Genomic DNA, 20,936 nt, shown 5'->3' with positions numbered 1-20,936 from the left:
TCCGACAGGAGACTGGTCGAAACAAAGCGATCCTTTCAAAAATCACTGTTTGCCTCTTTTTCCCTCTCTTTCCCTCTCTTTCCCTCGCACCAATCTCTGGATCGAGATGGTTCGGAGCCGAAGTATCTGTAAGTAGAACACTTCCCTCATTGTTCTTCTCTTTTCACCATCCAGAAATGCCGTTCGGAGCCGACCATGGACAGGGAGGCTAACCTTCCGGTCCCGCTCGCACTTGAGAAGAAAGTGAGCCGTCAGACGAACTCAGAAACTACGACCTCGTCTTCCTCCTCCTCATCGCCGGACTTCCTTCGGCATGTTCAAGCCGCCTTCAAGCGCCATCAACTACTTGGTGAGTATTTATGTGTTTAATAACAATTTAATGTGTTAGAATGTGTTATAATTGAGCTGGTGTTAATGTATGCACTCTTGATTTGGAGCTACTGTAGGAAGAATTTCTTCTTGTATTCTACTATCTATTCGCCAAATATTGTACGGAAGCTCGAAAAATTAGCTATTCTACTTTTCACTTTCGTGCTTGGTTGGGGGAATTAGACAGGAACGCCTTGTTTCCTTAGAATCAAGAACATGCGGTAACTACTCAGGAAGAAATTTGATTCTGTGTAGCTTTGAGAAATATTATATAGGATTTCACGCCAATGATTTTAGGTTTATGGTTGTTCTTCGGTCCATTATGACAATCATATTATAAGGAATTTCAGGTGTGACGCAATCAAATAGTATAAGACCCAGGCGCTTGTTAGTTCCCCAAAGAGAGGTGTCAAGGAACCCACGTTCGGAGGCCAGGCTTGCAGAAAGTGTGAGTCGAGATCATGCAGTGAAGGATTTGATAGAACAGACGAAGAGTACGATGACTATTATTGGTGAAACCCAAGATGAATCAATAACGCGGCCTTCCATGTCAGGCCTGATGACCAAAAGCTTTGATGGAAGTTTCACATCTGATGGCCACAGAGATGAATTTGTACGTGGTGTTGGTTGTCAATCAAGGAGCACTTCATCCGCTTTAAATTCAGGATCCCAGCATGTTGATGGTCAGAAAATGGTTCGGTTTTCTGTTAAAACCAACAAGATATATCAGGGTAAATACTGGTGTCCTATATTTTCTTGTTAATATATCCTACCTTCACTTCAATGGTATTCCACAAGCACTTGTGAAATTTGACGGCCAGTGGATTGGAAAACTTATCATCTCATATGCGTTCACTTGCTTTGACAGAGATGGATTGGATGGCCGGCCGCCAAGGAGAAGCTTATAGTGTCATCAATCATGGTGAATCTAAGCACCGAAGTTTCCCAAATGCAGAGACTGATATGAACGTGAAGAACAATGGTGGGGTTTCAATGTTGGCACAAAAAACTCCAGCTGTGGAAGAAAAACTCAAGCGATTTGAAGACTTTTTTACTCAACCAGTTAGTCAACCTTCATTTGATCCACCTTGTGCAACCACCACGTCTGTTCACTCAAATTCAGTGCTTATGCTTAATTCAACGACCTATAGCTCTCATTTGCATCAAGAAAGTGGTGGTAGTTTTGCTACCGAACCTTTGAGTGACTTTAATGCAAATATTCAACATGAAGCTAAAAGAAGTGTGTTGCCAACATCAGGGTCTTCTCTAAAGGACATTAGGGACGAGGTCAAGAATGGGAAAGGCAATGATGCCCTACATGCTCAGGGTCTTACTGATAATACAGAAAATGTTAGAAGCAACTATGACATCTCTAAGGATCAGAGGGAAAAGTTAGCTAGAGATGGTGATATTTCGAAACATTCTTTGCAACACAATGATAAATCATATGAAGGCAAATGTTTCATAGGGGACGCCACTGATACAAAGTCCAAGGCCCAAGTACCCAGAAAGGCAGTTTCGGATGTGAATTTGAACCCCTCTGATTCAGAAAAACAAGAAAAAGTGACAAGTGGGAAGAACACATCAACAACTCGTAAAAGGAATTATGATCCAGACATGTTTTTTAAGGTTAATGGAAAGCTTTATCAAAGACTTGGCAAGATAGGCAGTGGAGGAAGCAGTGAGGTTCACAAAGTTATCTCATCAGATTGCACAATATATGCACTTAAGAAAATTAAACTAAAAGGTCGTGATTATACCACTGCTTATGGGTTCTGTCAGGAGATTGTGTATTTAAATAAGTTGAAAGGAAAGAATAACATTATACAACTTGTAGATTATGAGGTATGTATCTTCATCTTGATATCTTTTATGTCTTTTGCATTCATATTTACATCTCTCATTTTCAATGTTCGAATGTTGATCATCTTACTATCTCAGCCCATGCTTAGGCGTTTGAGCCATAAGTAAAACTGTAGAAGGCACTTGACATTTTTTCCTCGTAGCTTCTAATAGTCAAAATACTTTGGTCCCATTTCATACATTTTCACATTTAGTTTATATTTTAAAAAACTAGACGTATTTGCTTAAAAAATTTATTGTTTAGTTTTCCTCTTTCAGAAACATGACTATGCATTTAAAAACATTTTTGGTACACTAAATTGGAAAGAAAGAAATCAGTAGTAACACTTTATTCATAAAAACTAGAAACTAAAACCAAAATGATATCAAATGGAATCGGTGTTTGATCATTTTGTGTCTTAACTGTGAAATATTTATCGGTCATTCATGTACATTTATGTCAGGATTATCTAAGAACCTCTCTTTTTAGGTAACAGATAGGACTTTACTTCAGGAAGTGTTGAATGGCTCCGCGAATCATAAAGATGCTAGGGTTAAGGATGATGGATATATATACATGGTGCTAGAGTATGGCGAAATTGATTTGGCTCACATGCTCTCACAGAAATGGAAGGAAATTGATGGCTCCGATCAGATAAAAGATGAAAATTGGCTTCGATTCTATTGGCAGGTGATCCCTTCTTCCCATTTAGAATCTAGCTAAGCAATAACTGCACGTTTATTAATGTTCACAATTATTTTTCGTTCTCCTCGGCATTTATGAACAATTTTTGTTCCTAGCTAATGGTTTCTATTTGGCAGTAAATTTTCATCTTCTTCCTGATATATAATATATCACATCCATTGAGTCATATCAATACTCTGTGTTCAGACACTATTGTTTTACTTGTAATCAGAATTGGAGTAACATTCTTTTTTCCTTTGGAGAAAAACAAAATCTTCTTCCTGATATATAATATATCACATCCATTGAGTCATATCAATACCCTGTGTTCAGACACTATTGTTTTACTTGTACTCAGAATGGGAATAACATTCTTTTTTCCTTTGGAGAAAAAACAAAATCTTGAAGCTTTCATATTTAAACAGTAAATTTGTTGGGAAAAAAGAAAAAAAAAAGATTACCATGTTTTGCTGTGATAGAAGTTGAATCATCCACGTGCTTTGTAATTTTAAATTTTGTTTATTATAAGATTTTATGCATGTGGATTGTTCTGATTGGTTTCGTGAACAAAGAATCCTCACTGTACCTGTACAATTTCTCATTTGTTTCCATCATTTGCAACATTTACGTGCTCTCTTTATAGATTTGATTATTTCATAGAAAACGTCTTTATACATGGCAGCAAATTCTTCAAGCTGTAAACACCATACACGAGGAACGCATTGTTCACTCTGATTTGAAGCCCGCAAATTTCCTTCTCGTCAAAGGCTCGTTAAAACTAATCGACTTTGGTATTGCAAAAGCCATAATGAGTGATACTACTCATATCCAAAGGGATTCACAGGTGAATATCATTTGATGCTCTCCCTTGCTTTTGTTTATACATGGCGGATGTACCTGGTACAGAACATTCCAATGTGCAATAATGCGCAGGTGTATCAATTTTTGTTCATATTCGTGATGTTTGGATATTGAATTTTTCCATATCACAGGTGGGTACACTGAGTTACATGTCACCCGAGGCATTTATGTGCAATGAGAAAGATGCAAATGGAAACACCATCAAGTGTGGTCGACCATCTGATATTTGGTCCCTTGGCTGCATTCTTTATCAAATGGTTTATGGAAGGACCCCCTTCTCCGAGTATAAGACATTCTGGTCGAAGTTTAAGGTCACTACGGACCCAAATCATAAGATTAAATATGAACCCGTTGGCAACCATTGGCTTCTTGATCTTATGAAGAAGTGCCTTGCATGGGACCGCCATGAGAGGTGGAGAATTCCTCAGTTACTTCAACATCCTTTCCTCGTACCCCCAGTCTCCCCACACCTATCCTTATCTCAAGACCAGAGTTCCAAACTTCTGCAACTTATTGCCGAATCTTGTGAAAGTGATCAGGAAGCTTCGTATCTGCGTTCTCAGCTTCAACTTCTCCTCAACTCTGTGCAGCCGATGACATCTCTGTTAATAACTTCTAAAGACAATCAAAGTGAGTTGTTTTCCAAATCGTCAAAGAACTATTTTCTGCTCTACAAGGATGTGGCATCACAGAAGGATGAAAGGTGAAGGTCCTGCTTTTGTTTCTCGTTCAAGGAGTGGTTTCGAGTTCTCTTCAGCTTGAAATGTGGGATTCGATCTTTGAGTAGCTGGTGATGGATAGAATATGAGGCTTCTCCTTGGTAGATGTTGCTTTTGTCTCTCACGGTTCGGTGCACTAGAGCAACTAATAATATAAATTGTTCGAGAGCTTTGACGATGTAAATATGCTTGTAGTTTTGTTCGAGAGATTGCCATTTATGTTCCCAGATTCAACATAGAAAGAAACCATGCATGTAGCTGGCTATATGTATCCAAAGTTTCCCAACTGTTAGTGCAACTGAATTTAACATTATTTGTATAATAGGGATTGAGATCAAGATCCCTTGTTTAATCTTGTGAAGAATGCCTTTTATAATTCTCGGTGCTAAATTGACACTTTCCAGGTTGATCCAAGAAGTAGCAAAGTCACTTTTTCGTGAAAGGTAGAGGTGTTTACGTAAGACTCATTTGTTAGGAACCAGGAACATCCACAATAATACAAATTGTCTACTATGAGCATAAGATTTTATGGTTTTGTTTTTTATTTCCTTGAAAAGTTTCGTTGAAAAAGCTTCATACCAATGAAGATGTATTTCTTTATTTATAAACCTATGATCAACCCTTTAATTAACCGATGTGAGACTCTTCTTCCAACAATCCTCAACATCATCTCTGTTCTAAAAGTGAGGACGGTTCCTTTCAACTTTTGCATTGTAATAGTCGATCGTGATGAACTTACATTTGGCAAAACATGAAAATGAAATCTATTTATAAATAAAATAACAACAAAAGAACAGCGTTATTTCTGTCTGTATACAAAAAGTTAGTTCTGCCGAGTCCAAATCTTTCTCTGCAAATCTCAAACCCGAAACCAGAAGGTATTTCGAGAAGTGTTCACCTGCAAGAAAACCAAAACAACCACATATTTTGTAGTTTATATGATACAATTCTCCTAAATATTTTGTAAACATGTCTTAAATTATTTTGTTGCTGTGATCAAGTTATTAATTTCTACACAAGAAAGAAAGTAGTTTTTAGTGTTAAGAACAGGCCATTTCACCAACATGTCTTCACCATAGGCAGCCATTAACGATCAAGCTCATATTAAGCACAGAGAGATGCAGCCAAGAAGGGTTCTATATGAAGGATGGATATGAACTTACCCCTTAAAAGTAATGGCGGGTCTACTCGTCCTCCATAGACGAGTGTTTATAAGAAGCTTCAGCACGAGCTTCTTCCAACTTTAGCAGCAGGTCCTTCATGAAACTTGAATTAGTTCCATGAGTAATTCGCAGTATATCGAATGCCTTGGTATACGATTTTACAGCATCCTCTGTATACCCAAGTAGCCTGCAAATTGAATGGCATCACATATTTGATAAGTCAAATGTAACAATTTCCCAGTTCTTGAAAAGAAAACAGCTCTTACAGCATTTTCCTTAAAAAAGGGAAGGAATAGAAGATGATACAGTATCTTGGTGCAATACTAACCATTCCAATTTCCCACAAGTATAGAACTGCAAGCCAAGCAATGGATGGATCCCAGGGTATAGTTCTGCAATCAAAGAGATCTTTCTTAGAAGATATTTTATAAACTATTAAACTATGTGGATTCATTGCATAAGATCAAACATAGTCGATCAAGCCCAAGTAAAACTACAAGTTTGTAACAATATATGACGAGCACTCTCTAGGACCATCTTAAAATAACATTGTAACAGCCCAAGCCCACCGCTAACAGATATTGTCATCTATGGGTTTTTACTTTTGGGCTTCCCCTCAAGGTTTTAAAACGAGTATGCTAGGGAGAGGTTTCCACACCCTTATAAGAAATGTTTCGTTCCCCTCTCCATCCGATGTGGGATCTCATAATCCACCCCCTATGGGACCCATTGACGCAATATCTACCACTCAAAAGTGTGAATAGATATGAAAATATTACTGCTCAGAAAGAATACAGATTTAAGAATGAGAAATAGAATTGGGATCGAAGGTTCAATCTTCATTCATATTCACAACCTTTAAATAAGATACAAGATACAAGATACTAAATAATATCGAAAATATAAACTAACTAAATCTCAAGATTAAAATAAAATATACTACAAATCAAATCTAAAGAGAAAAATATTAACGAAATCTAAGATATATTTTCTAACTAATATATTCTCCAAATATTAATGGATTACGAATATCATATATTTCATAACTAATTCAAACTAGAAATAAGTTGCACTAAATTATGACACCAGTGTCCTCATTAGCACACCACCAAGTATCTGGCTCTGATACCATTTGTAGCAACCCAAGCCCACCGCTAGCAGATATTGTCCTATTTGGGTTTTGTAACAGCTCAAGCCCACCATTAGATCTCACATCGGTTGGAGAGAGAAACAAAGCATTCCTTATAAGGGTGTGGAAACCTCTCCCTAGCATATGTATTTTAAAACTTTGAAGGGAAGCCCGAAAGGGAAACCCCAAAGAAGACGATATCTGCTAACAGTGGGCTTAGGCCGTAAAGGATAACCATTCCTTAAAATGCATTCTCACCTCCACGTTTACCCTTCATCCGACATAGGTGTTCAAGCCAGTTTACCTAGCTCATACTCATAAAAAGGTTTAGTGACCAAAGCCCACAAAGAGACATTAAACCTGGTCATCTCTCAAACTAAAATTTGCAGTTGTATCAAGCAGATGATCCACTTTTTATCCAAAAGCAATTAATTTACTAGAAGAATAGAAAAAAAAAAAAAAACAGACATACTTTGATAAACTGAAATTGTCAGTTTACAGTATAGTAGAGCTTTTGTCCAATTCTCTAGCTCCATCGAAATCTGCAAGAAACATCAGAGGTATGATACACAAATAATTACAAACATAGGTAAGCAATTATAATAAGCATTCTTAACCTACCTTGAGAAGCTTTTCTCGAGTTTGCATCAAACTAATGGAACAAGGATGGCATAATATTTTTTGGAGTTCCTCAAGTTTTTCATACATAAATAAAGCTTCTCCACAATCTGAGTTTGGTTAAAGATGAAACCGAATGCAATAAAGACCAGACCGAGCTTATTCAGATCAAAGAACACCTATGTTCCAAGATATTTTATCGGTGACAAAAACCCGATGACCATTAATGATTTATAGTCAAACATAAAAGGATACTTTGGTGAAACATAGAAGTAGAAGCTTCATCTGATATTGATTTTATTTGACTAGCAATATTTTTTATCTCTTCCTTATTTCGAACAAGCCCACATTGTTGGCATGTGAATCCAGTGTCATCTGCAGAAAAAAAAAAACAAAGTTTGAAATAATAGCACGTTCTCGGTTACTGGCTGAACAGTGAAATATCACGTACCAGAATTACGAAGCAGGAAACCATCACATTGGTCATTTTTGCACCTGTATCCTTCCAAAATTGCACTTTCTTTGATTTCATCTTCTTGATCCTTTAATTTTTTGAAGGGAGGAAAATGATCAAACAAATAGAAATTCTTAATCATTTAGATCAAACATAATGCGGTTCAAATCAAGGATGAAATACATCTGAGAGATGCAATTATTGGTTACAACTTTAACGCATCGAGAGCATGTGCAAGTGAATAAGTAGTTTTCTTTAAGAGCTTTCTGCCGAGTCATAGTGCTTCCAGCAGTTTCGATGTAACTGATCGACACCTAATGAAATATCACCGGATAGATATGATTAGACCGAGAACTGGGGAATATAAATCATTAAACAACACTGATACGAAATAAATAAGATGTCTTAATCATTCAATGGACGACAAAATACATATATGTTATTTAGATTTAAGGAGGTTCTATAATATTTTTTAAGTTTTAGAGAATTGTCTTTAAGATTATAAGTTACAATTAGCTAGTGGTCATTATGATATTGATGGCCATGAAAGTTACAACCTTTCAATTAACCATACGTTACTATAAGGTTTATTTTCAAGGCTATAAATAGTCACTCACGTTATTCCTTTAGTATGAAGATTTTGGATATTATAATGAAAGTTGCATATTATGCTTCTTCAGCCTTTGCATTTCTTGTGTTTAGATTTGCATGCTAGAGTTATTCAAGTAGCCTTGATCAAACTATCTTGTGGAGTGATTTGAATCACGAGTTAAGAAACGAGTTTTCTTTACTCTTGATCTTGATCAACAAGGTAATATGTTTCCTAAACTTTCCCTTGGGTTGATTTCTTATCGCCTTTGGAGTTCTTGGATAATTTTAATCTAAAGATCTCGTTCTTTAACAAGGTTTTTTAGATCAAATCCCAAGAGTTTCATATCGGCTATGATACAAATGTTCCACATCACTAGAACCTAGAGAACTAGGGGGTTAAAATGAGTATAGACAGAAGGGATACCTCAGCACCTGCGGGTATATGTTGCACTGCACGGACCACAGCAGATCTTCCCTCGAATACCAAAACAGCATTGGCCAAGCAGCTATAGTACCAAAACCACTTAATGACTTAGTTGATTATTATGATGAAGTTTCTTATCAAAAGAATTAATATGACGAAGTAATGGGTGTAAATACAGAACATGTCTTGTGAGGAGTTACCTATGGTTTATAATGGAGATTACAGGATATAGTCCAGTACCCAAGGGTCTAAGTTCACTGTCACATATGGTATGTGCATTACATGCAAGCTGGCATTCAAATGCAGGGGGTTAGACTTCAGAACCGACTCAAAACTGATCTTGCCGAAGCTTGTGGTTATGGAAAATAAGATTTAGCATCATAACTTATTTTAGGCAAATATATCAAATAGCAGCAGTGGAAGTACACAATCCTGAAAAACCAATGTTTGAAAGATGAACTCAATAAATTTAGGCGAAAAGTTGTTAAGATACTAACAGTGAATTTCCCATCTTAAACCTGCTGGGAGAGGTTTCCACACCCTTATAAAGAATGTTTCGTTCTCCTCCCCAACCGATGTGAGATCTCACGATCCACCCCCTTCGGGGTCCAGCATCCTTGCTAGCACTCATTCCCTTCTCCAATCGATGTGGGATCCCCCCCCAATCCACCCCCTTCAGGGCCCAACGTCCTTGCTGGCACATTGCCTCGTGTCCACCCCTCTTTGGGGTTCAGCCTCCTCGCTGACACATCGCTCAGTGTCTGGCTCTGATACCATTTGTAACGGCCCAAGCCCCCCGCTAGCAGATATTATCCTCTTTGGGCTTTCCCTTTTGGGCTTCCCCTCAAGATTTTTAAAACCGCATCTGCTAGGGAGAAATTCCCACACTCTTATAAAAAATATTTCGTTCTCCTCTCCAACCGATGTTGGATCTCACCGGGTCTATTAATAAATGAAACTATTGTTGGACAGTCCAATTTATGAATAAGAATGCTAAGAACACACGGCTGTTTAAATTTAAAATTTTAAGGTACTAGTGAGCAAAAGTCAAGCTCAGTAAAATATATAAATTATGTAGAAATATAATGTTAAATGTAGAACCTTGGAGAAGTGTCGTGCTATTTCTTTTACGTTCATTTCTGGCCACTGCAGGATAAAATTCACAAGAGTTCCCATCTGAGCATACAACACCAATTGTTTTTCATCTATGCCAGACATGTCTGATTGGAAAAATGGTTAAACAAAACAAAATTACCAAGTTGAATATAGTCGTTAATATGGCAACGCATTATCGAGAAGTTCATAAAATGAGGATACGATCTATTAGTGCCTCCACCAATTTATAATTGTCTGTTGCGGTCGTAGGTATGACCTGTCGATAAAATCACGATATGTTCATATAGCAAATCATTAAGAACAATATAAACATCTAGAAGCATTAGAGTAATCATTCCCAACAGTAATTTTCACGTGATAAACATGGAAAATGCCATACAGAAAAGAGTTCTTGATTAAAAGTGAAGGTAAAGCTTACCTTTTCACTTTGCAGTTTTCTTCGAATGAAGAGTTTGATAATCAACCTTATAGATGGAGTAACAGATTTATGCCTATCCTTGTCGAGCCTTGCAAGAGCATCACATTCAAGACGATGCAACTTCCACTCCGACTTCTGAAAGTCATTGAAGGAAAAACTAGTCAAACCCGATTGCTTAATCATGCTAAGGTGTTCTTGGATGCCAAGCCACTAATACAACCCATCTTCCAGTCACAATATAAAAATGGCATAGGAAGAATAGCGAAGTTGTCGAATATAAATGGCATTCGGTCACACCCGTATCGACAGAACAAAATTTTCTTCGAGGGTTTGATCAAAATGAATATGAAAACATACTTTCAAACAAGAGTTACATGTCTTAACATTGCTCAGAAGTTATCAAATTGTTTGGTTGCACAATCCTAACATATAAACAAGTTACAAGCAATGGTTGATCTTTAGGTCAGTGGGCCATATAATAGTGGAAAAGGAATAAGAAATACTTCATCTGTCTCACATACCTGGCACATACTACTGCAATACCATGCAACTTTGCAAGCTGAGCATTTCTTAAGGTTTATTGATGCGAAACATCGGTCACATCTGGACTCAACTGTCGAGTTGTTGGGGACGCAAACATAAGGTTCTTGGCTAATTATTTCTTCTCCTGCAACACCAAACACGATACTATAAACTTTTGTTTACGTTGAAAGTTCCATCGGTAGATACTAACAACACCTAGCATACATTGAACTGCATTTGTAGAATGAGGGTATAGCATAATTTTAATAGAGTTTCAACGTTGATCTCTCTCTAGTTTGGTTATTGATTATTTCTTCAAGGATATTTGTATAAATTGGGATAGAGAGGAACGAAACATTTCTTATAAGGGTGTGGAAACCTCTCCCTAGTAGACACATTTTAAAACCATGAGGCTAACAGCGATATGTAACGAGCCAAGGCGGACAATATTCGCTAGCAGTGGACTTAGTTTATTACATGTACACATGTCTGGCCTTGTTCCTTTCTGTTTTATAATTTTCTTTTCACTCTTTTTTTGGATTTTGCATCTTTTGAACATTTTAGTTCAAATGGATCAAAAACTATAACAATCAAGCTATGGCATATAACCACCTCCCAATCGACTTTTCATAGACCCAGGTTCTTAAATAGGAAGTAGAAGCCTGTGATTGGCTTCATTTTTCAATTTTCCAGCCCAGTATTGGCCATTCGTGTCAACACCAGCAGCGAAGAGTTCAAATTTATCTAAGCAAGTAGAAAACAAGTTGAGCCCCAGCATGAACTCAATAGCTTGAGCAGCTTTAAAAATCGCTGGATTTCAATAAACAGAGAATATAATCAACACAAACGACGAAGAAAGAAGAAAGAGAATGACCCGGATGAAAATTCCTGGTGGTGAAGAGGCTCCGGCCCTTCTCCGGCAGAATAGTAACCGTTAACCCACGGTCGTTTAGAGCATTCTGCAAGCCCTCCATGAATGCCGGAAGCACAGAGCGCCAAGCACCAACAATGACGAGGAGGTCTGAATTAGAGGTAGCTTCTTTTTCCCACTAGCGACAGAGTGGAATGACCCCCACCTGAAAACCAAGCAGTTATATGTAAATTGACCATCAAGTTAAAGCAAAGAGACTAACCCTAAGAAGGTCGAAGCCGAAACCCGAAAGTTGAGTAAAAAGGTTAATGCTTTGATGTGGGCGTGAAGAATAATACCAAATGATGATTACAGAGCGTTGCCGCAAGTCACTTCCCGAGTTTTAGCGAAGTTTCAACCTCCATGAATACCGAAAGCGGCATGCTCAACTTTCCCGGTTAATATTGAATTCTTTCCACCCTCTGTTCTAAAGTTCTCGCGCCCCGCTCGTAGCCACAACTTCGATACTAAAAAATGTTTAAAACGGAAGGTAAACCAACTAAATTTTGATTTTTTTTGTTGACCCATTTCACAAATCAAAGAATTTAGCCTCATCTCCAGTTTCAATTAAAATTGGATCAAGCTAGGCTAGGCATCTAGCCATTCTTTGAAATGAATTTTTAGTATGGAATGACATAGGTGTGCTGATATTGCACCCTAACCCATGTGTCATAAGTTAGATTATGCACCCTCTATAACATAGCATGTGCACTAGAGGACCAATACCTCAATAAAAATGTGGAAGGATGAATGTTTTAGAGAAAATTTTGAACTAGATCAATAATATTATGGAATATGAAACACGACTCAAAACGTGATGCTAATCATGATTAGTTAATTTGACGGGGGGTGGCGAATGTCAGCCTAATCCATTTGTTATGCGATGAACGAGGTATCAATATTAAGAGGTCCTATATATTGATTTCTCCGCACCAGCTTACTAAATCTTGCAATGGAGGCTCTTCGAAAGAGATACAAGATGCCCATGACATGTTAACCATCGCTACGTTTTCTCCAGCCTAAATTCTCCGTCGTGTCGGTCTCCGAGTGGAATTGTTGCTTTCGTGCCCATCCCAGGTTCGTTTCAATACATGTAGGGGTAGTATTTTCCTGAAAATTTGTGTTCATTGTGTTGATTTGAGACGAATTTTACTTTAATGAAGTTGGGTCGAACTGTTCTTAAAGATTTATGTTCTTTTTTTCCCTAAAAAGAAGTTGGATAACTATATGGGGTGAGAGTTTAGAAGATTGATATTGATCTTCTTCTGGAAAACACAGAGGGAAAGAAGGAGATTGTTATTTCTATCATCTGCTTCAGCAATGGACATCAGTCCAACCTGTGCGTTGATCTTGAGTGGAAAAACGGCGGCTGACAATGAAACTGCCAAATTACTCAAGAGGAATGACACTTCGAAACTCCCTGACGATACTGAAATTTCGGTTTTCTTGCATTCAGAAAGGGATGAATTCCTGGAGGAAAATGGGTTTCGAATTGATTCGTATTTGAATGCTCTTTCTACCAATACTTTTGGTAGATTCCTTCTACTCAGGATATCATTTCTCAGTGAGTGTAACGATGCATTTCTTCTTCCTCCACGCCACTTTTTCATTCTTTGACGATCCCAGCTATCTCTTGTAACAGCAACTTCAGCGACGTTCCCCTGGGTACGGTCTGTGTGGCTGATGTTCAGTTCAAGGGAAGAGGTGCATAGTGCTCATAATCAACCACAAACTGGTAGCCTTGTGTGTTTGTCCTTGAATTCCTCTTTGTATTGAAAGTCATTATGTGGATTTAAGTGAAGGTCGATCGAAGAATTTGTGGGAATCTCCCCCTGGTTGCCTTATGTTTTCCTTTACTATTCAAATGGAAGATGGGCGTATTATTCCTCTATTACAATATGTAATATCTCTTGCTATTACTGAGGCCATTAAAGATCTTTGCGACAAAGAGGTAACTTCTGTCCTTTTTTGGCCCATGTTAGCAGCTCTTACTTTAAATCTTTGTTAAAAAATGGGAACTCAGTCTCCTAGCTGAAAATTTTGATAAACTGGTGGTGCTAAATTATCAATGAATAGTTCATGTTTTGTTTTTCTAATCAAAGCAAGGAAAACGAGTGGTGTTAGTTTAATAGCGCACAGATGTCTCAATGGCTAAATAACCAAACCTTAGGAGGGGGGAATGAACTTGCACAGCCCAAGCCCACCGCTAGCAGATATTGTCCTCTTTGGGCTTTCCCTTTCGAGTTTCTAAAATGCGTCTGTTAGAGAGATGTTTCCACACCCTTATAAAGAATACTTTGTTCTCCTCTCTAACCGATGTGGGAGCGGTGTGCCAGCGAGGACGTTGGAACCCCAAGGGGGTGGATTATGAGATCTCATCTCGGTGAGGGAGGAGAACGAAGAGAACGAAACATTCTCTATAAGGGCGAGGAAACCTCTCCCTAACAAACGCGTTTTAAAAACCTTGAGAGGAAGCCCGAAAAGGAAAGCCCAAAGAGGACAATATCTGCTAGCAGTGGGCTTGGACTGTTATAAAAACATATGGTAATGGTCGGAGGAATCAGTTTGTTTGAAAGAAACTAGAGGGACTTGAGGAATAGATGGGGATTCAAGTCATGGTAGACTAGCTTCCAACATTCAGAACTGGTCTAGTACACTATCGAGATGATTCAACACCCTTATATGTTTCACTATTTCCACTGTGCCAACGACACTATCCATTCCGTTGATGTTATGATCATTATTTGTAAATGGTGCTGCACTTGAGTTGAGGTTAATACTGCTCATTCTCTGTGGGTTCGTACAGGGTTTACCCTCTATTGATTTGAAAATAAAGTGGCCAAATGATCTTTACGTGAATGGCCTTAAAGTTGGAGGCATTTTGTGCACTTCAACATATAGATCGAAGAAGTTTAATGTTACTGCTGGTGTGTTGGTTTCTTTCTGTCTAATCTTCTTTTACATTCTGTTTTTGTAACAGCCCAAGCCCACTGCATACAAATGTTGTCCTTTTTGAGCTTTCCCTCAAGGTTTTTAAAACGCGTCTGCTAGGGAGAGTTTTCCACACCCTTATAAAAAATGTTTCATTCTCCTCCCCAACCGATGTGGGATCTCACTGAGGGGAAGCCCGAAAGAGAAACCCCAAAGAGGACAATATCGGCTAGTGGTGGGCTTGGGCTGTTACAGTTTTCTCCTTCCAAATTGAAACTTTTAGTCTACCTTTAACTGCTTCATGTTCTTCCAGGTATAGGTTTGAATGTAGACAATAACAAACCATCAACGTGCTTGAATGAAGCTCTTACAAATTTATCCAGTACACCTTACAGGTTCAGAAAAGAGGATATCTTAGCATTCTTCTTTAACAAGTTTGAAAGATTGTACGATATTTTCATAAATCAAGGTATTTATATGTCAGTCTAAAGTCTTCGTCATGACAAGGCATTGTCACGTACATGCACGGATTTAGAGCTTCTCCTTCTATCCAACAATTCTCTGGAGATGGTTGTGAGTTATGTAAATTTTAAGCAGCTAACACTATTTTCCAAAAGAATTTGAAATCATCCATCTCTCTTCATTTTCCCTCGTTTCTGAATGTGTTAGTGTGAACATCATTCTATCACTTCCTGCTGTTCATTGCCTTAAGGTTTTGTGCATGATAAGCATTTGGCTTCTACTTATGGCATAAAGAATTGGAGGATTTTGGATGAATAATTATACATAAAGGAAATCTTCCAAAGTTTTCTAGCTACATATCCATCAAGTTTGTGAAGATGATAGCTATACCATATATGCAATGTGGGGGTGTGAGAGAGTGCTCTAAGATATTGTTCATATAAGATGTGGACATATATTAATTTGGTGTAATCATTCTTTCCTTTTATGTATTAAGTCATTCTCCTACATAAGAAGGCTATATATCTTACTATCTATATCATTCCATTTAAATTTAGATGATACCCGAGCAAGAGATTTTGTGTTCAAACGCCTTTGATGTCATGTCCTCCCCCATTAACATTGGTTTCTACTTGTTGGGTCATTTACAAATTTTCAAGCTCACAAGTGAGTGGAGTGTTAAAGTATATAATTGATTGGTGATTTAACAATCTTGTTCTCACTTGAAAAGGCTAGAACTTTTGTAGCACACGTATTTCGTTTATTGTTACCTTCCTAACATGCTTGTTCTGTTTATCTCATGTTTGCTCTGCTTCAGTTTCAAAATTTCCCTGGTGACCTCATTCTCACTAAATCCGTGAACAATGCCACTTTGTTATCATCATTTTTTTATTAATTAGGGTTTCGGGCTCTCGAGGAACTCTACTATCAGACATGGTTGCACAGGTAACTCAACACGTTCTGTTCCAGGATTCTCACGATTATGCTTTGTTGTTTACATTGTCTATACTTATGTTTCATGGAACGAAAAACGTCCTGGATATGGACTATGTTGTTCGATTTTTTAGTGCTTGATGTCTATGAGCTAGGACTATTGTGCAAGTTATGCCAAGTATGTTTTATAATTTTTTTCCTATAGATATGATTTTGTTACATCTGTCTATGTAGTGGGCAAAGAGTTATTGTACAGGAAAAGAAAGATGATCAAGAAGTGGAAAATGTTGTCACTATTCAGGTACGTGAGATCTGATTGATAGCTAATTCTGTGACAGCTCTAGGATTTACGCAAATGCTGCAGTCTTAATCCCACTACTTTTGTGAGATCCTACAGAAGCCTCTCCCTAGTAGACACCTATTAAAACTGTGAGGCTGATGGCGATACGTAATGGGCCAAAGCAGACAATATCTGCTAGCAGTGTGCTCCTTGAGCTGTTACAAATGGTATGAGAGCCAGGCTCTGGACGATATGCCAATGAGGACGCTGGGCCCCTAAGGGGGGGTGGATTGTGAGATCCCACATCGGTTGGAGAGGGGAACGAAGCATTGCTTATAAGGGTTCAACTTAGTAACGGAGAGTTCTTGGGTCACCATCTTCTATGATTTGCATGGCTTTGAAAACTGGAATTGATTGCTTATTGGTTCAGAAATTTGCTTGTTTCGTTATACAGGGGTTGACATCTTCAGGATATTTGCTAGCTATTGGAGATGACAGCCAAATGTGCGAGCTTCATCCAGATGGGAATAGGTAAGTACTTGAATTGATTCAAACTTGGACTTGTTTTTGAAAATATGGATATGAAGTTGATTACAAACGAACGAATTTATAGGTAGAAGTAGCGTCTATAAGCTTAATTTTCAAAGATCAAAAATAAAAAACTAAGACACCGTTCGATAACGATTTCGTTTACTGCAATAATGTTTATAAGCTTACTTTTCAAAAACAAAAAACAAAAATGGTTATTAAACGAGATCTAAATTCTTATCAAAAGAGGCTAAGGAAACAAGTACAACTTTTCTAAAACAGAAAATTAAACACAAAATCGTTAACAAACGGGCCTAAACTAAATCGTTATCATTTACAAAATCGACAATGGAGTTCATTCCAAATTCTTCCATGACTAAGAAACAGTGGTCAATAAAGCTTAACGTCTCAAAGTGCTTTAGAATCAATTATAATGATTGTAAGATGACTGCCCTGTTAGCCAATCAATCAATACCGTAGTTTCTGCTGTACTCATTTCGCTGAAACCTTTAATTCTGATATAGTTGTTGCTTGGATGTCCTTTTGAACTAAGCTGGCATGCATCACTCACAACCCCAAGCATGAATTCATCTCCAAATGCAATGACTGTAGAGATTTGATCTTAAATCTAATGATCATGTCATCTTCCTCTTGTTCTTCAGGAGGAAACTGGTGTGAGAATACTGCTTTTTTTTTTTTTTTTTTTTTTTTTTTTTTTTTTTTTTTTTTTTTTTTTTTTTNTATCTTACTTTTTATGATTAAACAATGAGATTCTACTGAAGATGTAAATATTATTCATATTTAACCTTACTAAGGAGGGTCCATAGTCAAGAACATGCTGTATTTTTATATCATCCCAATGAACGTGAAGGAATTTCTAGTGGGACAATTGGTATAATCAATCAGTCAGTCAGCAGTTATTTTTTATTAGAAATTTAAAGAAATCCTTTGCCACTTTATTGCCAGCTGTTGAGCTTGAAATGAAACTCCGTTATGACCGAAGGTGTTGTGTTGTGATGGTGAAACGGATGCAGCTTATTTGAACTTTACAACTGTGAATTGAGTGAAAAAGAAACAGAAGGGCAAAAGATTCTTGTGGCGAGGCGCCATGTCAGACCCAGAAACTGGTATGTCTTCTTCTGTCTATTTCCTTATACGGCTATTGGAGCCTTTTTGTTTAGGGTTCACTATCAGAAGAGAGAAAAAAGGGGTTGGCTTGCCACATGCACAACAGTGGATGGATTGAATAAACAAAAGGGGTCCCATATTAGGATTCTGCCCAATAGTTTCATGTCTTAGCTTCATCCCGCATATACGATATGTAACAGCCTAAGCCCACCGCTAGCAAATATTGTCCTCTTTGAGCTGCTAGGAATAGGTTTCCACATCTTTATAAAGAATATTTCGTTCTTCTCCCCCAACCAATGTGGGATCTCACAATCCGCCCACCTTTGGGGTCCAGCATCCTTGCTGGCACACCGTCTCATGTCCATCCCCCTTAGATGCTCAGCCCAGTGTCTGGCTCTGATACCATTTGTAACGGTCTAAGCCCCCCACTAGTAGATATTGTCCTCTTTAAGCTTTTCCTTCTAGGCTTTCCCTCAAAGATTTTAAAACGCTAGGGAGAGAGGATCTCATACCATATGTTCGACTATATTATTATTAAAGCTACATGGTATGTTGATTCTGAACTGTGAGTTTACTGGGTATGTGATATATGCTTACCATATTATTATAGCTACATGGCAGGTCAATTTCGAGCTGGTTAGGGTGTTTGTTTGGTAGTGTAAGCATTAAAATAATGGCGTTAACAACACGAAATGATCAGATACTGACTCAGTAGAAACTTGACGAAACTTTGAGATGACCCATGTCTAAAAAAGGCAGGTTTGTAGAGTTTTGGGAGGCTGGGGGCCATGGAAGGACAGAGTTGGCGGTGGGGAGGTGTCCTGATGTGTGGAGTTGAGGTAAACAAAAGCTGCAAAAGGGGGAAGCCAGCAGCAACTGTGAAACTGGGCTTATGTTGAGTTTATGATGATGATGATGATGCAGTGGCAAGTAAAATTCCCTGTTCTGAGTTGCCGCTGTTTCAGCCTTTTGTCTCTCTCTTCGGCTCTGTCTTATAATATCATCAACTCACCCTCAATGATGCGGTAGGTGTCTGGTATCCTTATGATTTATGATGTCGCTTCCTTAACACAAAAATCCATTACTTCTCTGTCTTGTCGTTTTGGAGGTTTCTATTGGTATGCCGTTCATTGCAATGTTGTAGTCATGATCATAATAAGGTATTGTTGCAACGTATTGTCAATTTTTATTATGGCTTTCGACTCTATCCATGTCAGACATTACATTGGTTGGAGAGGATAACGAAATATTGCTTATAAGGGTGTGCAAACGTCAACCTAACTCAGCCTTTTAAAACCTTGAAGGGGCTATTTTTCTCTCTCTTCCTTATCCTAATTTTTCTTATTTTCTTTAGCACATACGTATCAATAATTATTAAAGCGATTTTTCAATTTAAGGGTTTAATCCTAATTAATCATCCACCGAGGAAAAATGCAAAAAGGATAAGGTGAAAAAGTGGGGTAAATTTTTTTTGGATAAGTAATAATGGATGGTAAATATAATGATTTGATGAAGTTAAGTATAGAAAACGATATAGTCATGCTCGATTGANAGGATTTCAATTCCGTAATGATTTCTCGTTGATAATATGAGACTTCTATAAGCTCTCGTAACAAAATATTGAAGGCAAAAGGAGTCGAAGTGAACCAAGGTGACTATAAGTCGAAGGTTGACCAGCGTACTCGGGCCCAATTGAACCCTAAAAGACTTATTTGACATGTCAAAAGTGTCACAATCGCACTTTTAATGGCAGCGGACTTGCGATTGTGCGACACTCACTTTCCAGCGACAAGTGAGCTAAGCCAATTCGTTCTTGCATCGCCTACGGCCAAGCGGCATATGCTCGAGCCTCTGGCCTCGGTTTTAAGAGAAGGTTTTAGAAAACGAGGGCAGAGAAAGATTTTCGAAAGAGAGATTTTTAAAAAAGACGTTATATAAGCAAGCAAGAGAGAAATAACAACGGCTCACAATATATAACCTTGGGTAAGGAGAAGTTGACAACTAGTCGTATCCCCCTATAGTACATTCTGAGGCATTTAATGTCTGACAAGCCTAGACATACTATTTCTAAAACATCATACTTCATAAAAATACAAAAGTAAAACAATAGAATATGAAAAGACATAAAGAGTTGGGCTTGTTATGAGCATGCAGCCATGGACAACACGCCTTGGACGAGCATGACCGTGACAAAAAGCTCGTTCAGCCACTTGATAAAGAATTCAACGCTTGTCTAAGCCAATATATTAATATATGCATTTAAAGCTAGACTAACTATTTATCGAGCAATTATGGATAAGAATATCAAAATGTAACTTATTTAGGTACCTTCAAAATTTAATGCTACAATATAAAATAAATATAAAGTAGTATACTATTTATTTATTTTAATTGAATGATTAAATTGTTTAAAATAAATAAATATAAAATGTGATAAATAAATAAAGGTTGCCACGTGGCATTAGGTGGGTTGACTGGTGGTCAAAGTAAAGAGGAGATGTCCGTGATCATCTGCGCAGAGGAATGCCCTATCATCTTCTTGTTTTTTCTACTTACGTGTCCACCGAAAGTGACGTCACCCACCCTTCCAATCACGTGCTCCCTATCTTGCCGCATGTGATCACTTTTTTTATGTTCCCGTCACCCTTTTTTTAAATAACATTTTCCCATCCAACTCATCAAGTCACGTGTATGTAGCGTATTGGCTGTACTTATTTTTTCAATTTTAATAAATTCATAAATAAAGAAAAAATTAATTAATTAAAAATTCCAAATTTGATTTTCTTTAATTGTGGCCTTCCATTATCATAGGCACCGATCTATGGTGAGTAGGTTTATATAGACTAAACATGA

General features: G+C 37.7%; 3 protein-coding genes across 4 annotated transcripts; 2 read left to right on the top strand and 1 right to left on the bottom strand.

Annotated features, from left to right (window-relative positions):
- Positions 1-58: 58 nt before the first annotated feature.
- Positions 59-4,828, top strand: LOC111808609 (probable serine/threonine-protein kinase mps1). 2 transcript variants are annotated; one of them, XM_023694700.1, is made up of 6 exons: positions 59-349; positions 720-1,100; positions 1,238-2,214; positions 2,702-2,902; positions 3,579-3,740; positions 3,889-4,828. In XM_023694700.1, the coding sequence occupies exons 1-6, from the start codon at positions 196-198 to the stop codon at positions 4,462-4,464; spliced, it is 2,451 nt and encodes an 816-aa protein (XP_023550468.1). In that variant the 5' UTR covers positions 59-195; the 3' UTR covers positions 4,465-4,828. The 2 variants fall into 2 exon arrangements, with proteins under 2 accessions (XP_023550468.1, XP_023550467.1); XM_023694699.1 differs by having other exon boundaries at positions 711-1,100.
- Positions 4,829-5,124: 296 nt separating this feature from the next.
- LOC111808202 (histone-lysine N-methyltransferase ASHR1) lies at positions 5,125-12,288 on the bottom strand. The gene is made up of 16 exons (XM_023694046.1): positions 12,121-12,288; positions 11,786-11,987; positions 10,911-11,056; positions 10,390-10,524; positions 10,173-10,227; positions 9,957-10,075; positions 9,056-9,144; positions 8,856-8,937; positions 8,053-8,154; positions 7,838-7,928; positions 7,642-7,761; positions 7,390-7,496; positions 7,241-7,310; positions 5,968-6,031; positions 5,640-5,826; positions 5,125-5,374 (listed from the first exon to the last, which is right to left on the bottom strand). The coding sequence occupies exons 2-15, from the start codon at positions 11,883-11,885 to the stop codon at positions 5,661-5,663; spliced, it is 1,446 nt and encodes a 481-aa protein (XP_023549814.1). The 5' UTR covers positions 11,886-11,987; positions 12,121-12,288; the 3' UTR covers positions 5,125-5,374; positions 5,640-5,660.
- Positions 12,289-13,100: 812 nt separating this feature from the next.
- On the top strand, positions 13,101-19,282 carry LOC111808204 (biotin--protein ligase 1, chloroplastic-like). Its single transcript, XM_023694047.1, is given in 11 exon segments — positions 13,101-13,358; positions 13,361-13,385; positions 13,464-13,525; positions 13,624-13,772; positions 14,628-14,748; positions 15,066-15,221; positions 16,114-16,159; positions 16,382-16,448; positions 16,882-16,957; positions 17,955-18,082; positions 18,694-19,282. Coding segments are annotated over 10 exon segments (963 nt in total). The 5' UTR covers positions 13,101-13,141; the 3' UTR covers positions 17,999-18,082; positions 18,694-19,282.
- Positions 19,283-20,936: the final 1,654 nt, after the last annotated feature.

This window comes from Cucurbita pepo, chromosome LG13 (assembly GCF_002806865.2).
Source record: "Cucurbita pepo subsp. pepo cultivar mu-cu-16 chromosome LG13, ASM280686v2, whole genome shotgun sequence".
NCBI classification, from domain to species: Eukaryota; Viridiplantae; Streptophyta; class Magnoliopsida; order Cucurbitales; family Cucurbitaceae; genus Cucurbita; species Cucurbita pepo.
Note: the sequence above shows the minus strand (reverse complement) of the source record. Positions and strands in the feature narration are given on the sequence as shown.

Excerpts from the sequence above, each read along its gene's own strand:
- LOC111808609 (XM_023694699.1), top strand. The coding sequence starts at position 196 with ATGGACAGGGAGGCTAACCTTCCGGTCCCGCTCGCACTTGAGAAGAAA. Across the intron at positions 1,101-1,237 it reads AACCAACAAGATATATCAGG|AGATGGATTGGATGGCCGGC; the intron begins GTAAATACTGGT and ends TTGCTTTGACAG. Across the intron at positions 2,215-2,701 it reads TACAACTTGTAGATTATGAG|GTAACAGATAGGACTTTACT; the intron begins GTATGTATCTTC and ends CTCTCTTTTTAG.
- LOC111808202 (XM_023694046.1), bottom strand. The coding sequence starts at position 11,885 with ATGGAGGGCTTGCAGAATGCTCTAAACGACCGTGGGTTAACGGTTACT. Across the intron at positions 10,525-10,910 it reads ATTGCAGTAGTATGTGCCAG|AAGTCGGAGTGGAAGTTGCA; the intron begins GTATGTGAGACA and ends AATGACTTTCAG. Across the intron at positions 8,155-8,855 it reads ATATACCCGCAGGTGCTGAG|GTGTCGATCAGTTACATCGA; the intron begins GTATCCCTTCTG and ends ATATTTCATTAG.